The sequence below is a fragment of the Brassica oleracea genome, chromosome C1 (genome assembly GCF_000695525.1).
Source record: "Brassica oleracea var. oleracea cultivar TO1000 chromosome C1, BOL, whole genome shotgun sequence".
Taxonomy (NCBI): domain Eukaryota; kingdom Viridiplantae; phylum Streptophyta; class Magnoliopsida; order Brassicales; family Brassicaceae; genus Brassica; species Brassica oleracea.
Genome location: NC_027748.1, coordinates 29,037,202 through 29,038,577, shown reverse-complemented (window position 1 = coordinate 29,038,577; position 1,376 = coordinate 29,037,202). Strand labels below are relative to the sequence as shown.

Sequence of the window (1,376 nt, the reverse complement as noted above, 5' to 3'; positions counted from 1 at the left end):
ACTCTCTTGACAGAAACACAACACCAAACATTTAAACCTTTCAAAACGCAAATCTCACAATCCAAAAAAAAAAAAAAGCAAGAAAATGTCTCTGTTTCTTCTTCTTGCTCTTCTTCTACTCCCATTCATCACTCCATCTTCACAATCCTCAATCCGAAACCTCCTCGAAGCTCGTGGTTTACCAGGTGGTTTATTTCCAGACAACGTGGAGAGTTACAGTCTAGACGTAAAGACAGGGGAGCTCAAAGTTCAGTTACAAAATCCTTGTTTTGCTCGGTTCGAAAACAGAGTATACTTTGATAGTGTGATTAAAGCAAATCTTAGCTATGGTGGCCTTGTTGGGCTTCAAGGTTTGACACAAGAAGAGCTTTTTCTTTGGTTACCAGTCAAAGGCATTGCAGTGAATGATTCTTCTTCTGGACTTGTTCTTTTCGATATCGGTGTTGCTCATAAACAAATCTCTCGCTCTCTCTTTGAAGATCCTCCTGTTTGCTATCCACCTGGTAAGTCAGTGTGTAGCTTAAGGTTCCTCAAAATGTTATCGTTATTATGTTAATCCGTTTTTGACATGTTTGGAGATCTTGAACGCGTCTTATTAATATTTTTATGGTCTTATGTTTGTTATCATAGGATCTATTATGGAGAAGATAGAGAAGAGGAAGATGGATATTCAACGCCAGAGATAAGAGGAATTTTTTGGGGTGTATGAGATTCAAAACTTAAATCTTCTCTCTCTCAAACGTGAACAAAATATGTGTTTACTTCTTCTCTTTGGGGTTGGGCTGTTTTGTGAAAACTGAAATGTGGGAGAAAATTTGTAAAATATGGAAAGAATGGAGGAAAATTTTGGAACTTTATATAAACTATGTGGTCTACAATGTAATCAATTTTGTCATTTGTCATTTTTCGTTTCCTTATTTGAGAATATATATATTATATATAGTGTACTTTTAAATATACCGAAAAACTTTTGCTTTATTTTGTTTAATCATCATATTCTAACGTAATCATTGACATAAAATTACGCTTTAACATGAAGCTGCGCTGCGCGTTACTATGTTTGGTGCTTCTCGTATGGTACCAAATCCAGCTGTATCACGTAAAGAATGATTAACATTGTCCTTTATATCCGCTATAGTGTATATACCTTTTTATTAATTATTATATTATTAAAATGTTCATATTATGTAGTTTTCATTGTCTCGTCTTAACTTAAATAATAGGTGGTTGAATTAGATAGATTATCATACTATTATTTAAAACACAATAAAATTAAAAGTTATAATTTGATTGGCTCACTATTCACAATGGTAATTCAACTATTTTAGAATGGTGATATGTTATTAATCATTAACCCTCTTCAAACTTGCCTACGT

The 1,376-nt window shown here is 33.4% G+C and overlaps 1 protein-coding gene across 1 annotated transcript; it reads left to right on the top strand.

Moving 5' to 3' along the window:
• Window positions 1-933, top strand: LOC106344037. Its single transcript, XM_013783411.1, has 2 exons — window positions 1-503; window positions 631-933. The coding sequence occupies exons 1-2, from the start codon at window positions 86-88 to the stop codon at window positions 684-686; spliced, it is 474 nt and encodes a 157-aa protein (XP_013638865.1). The 5' UTR covers window positions 1-85; the 3' UTR covers window positions 687-933.
• Window positions 934-1,376: the final 443 nt, after the last annotated feature.

Bases quoted from the DNA above. Each gene is read 5' to 3' on its own strand.
- LOC106344037 (XM_013783411.1), top strand. From the start codon at position 86: ATGTCTCTGTTTCTTCTTCTTGCTCTTCTTCTACTCCCATTCATCACT. The intron at 504-630 runs GTAAGTCAGTGT...TTGTTATCATAG, and splicing joins TCCTGTTTGCTATCCACCTG to GATCTATTATGGAGAAGATA.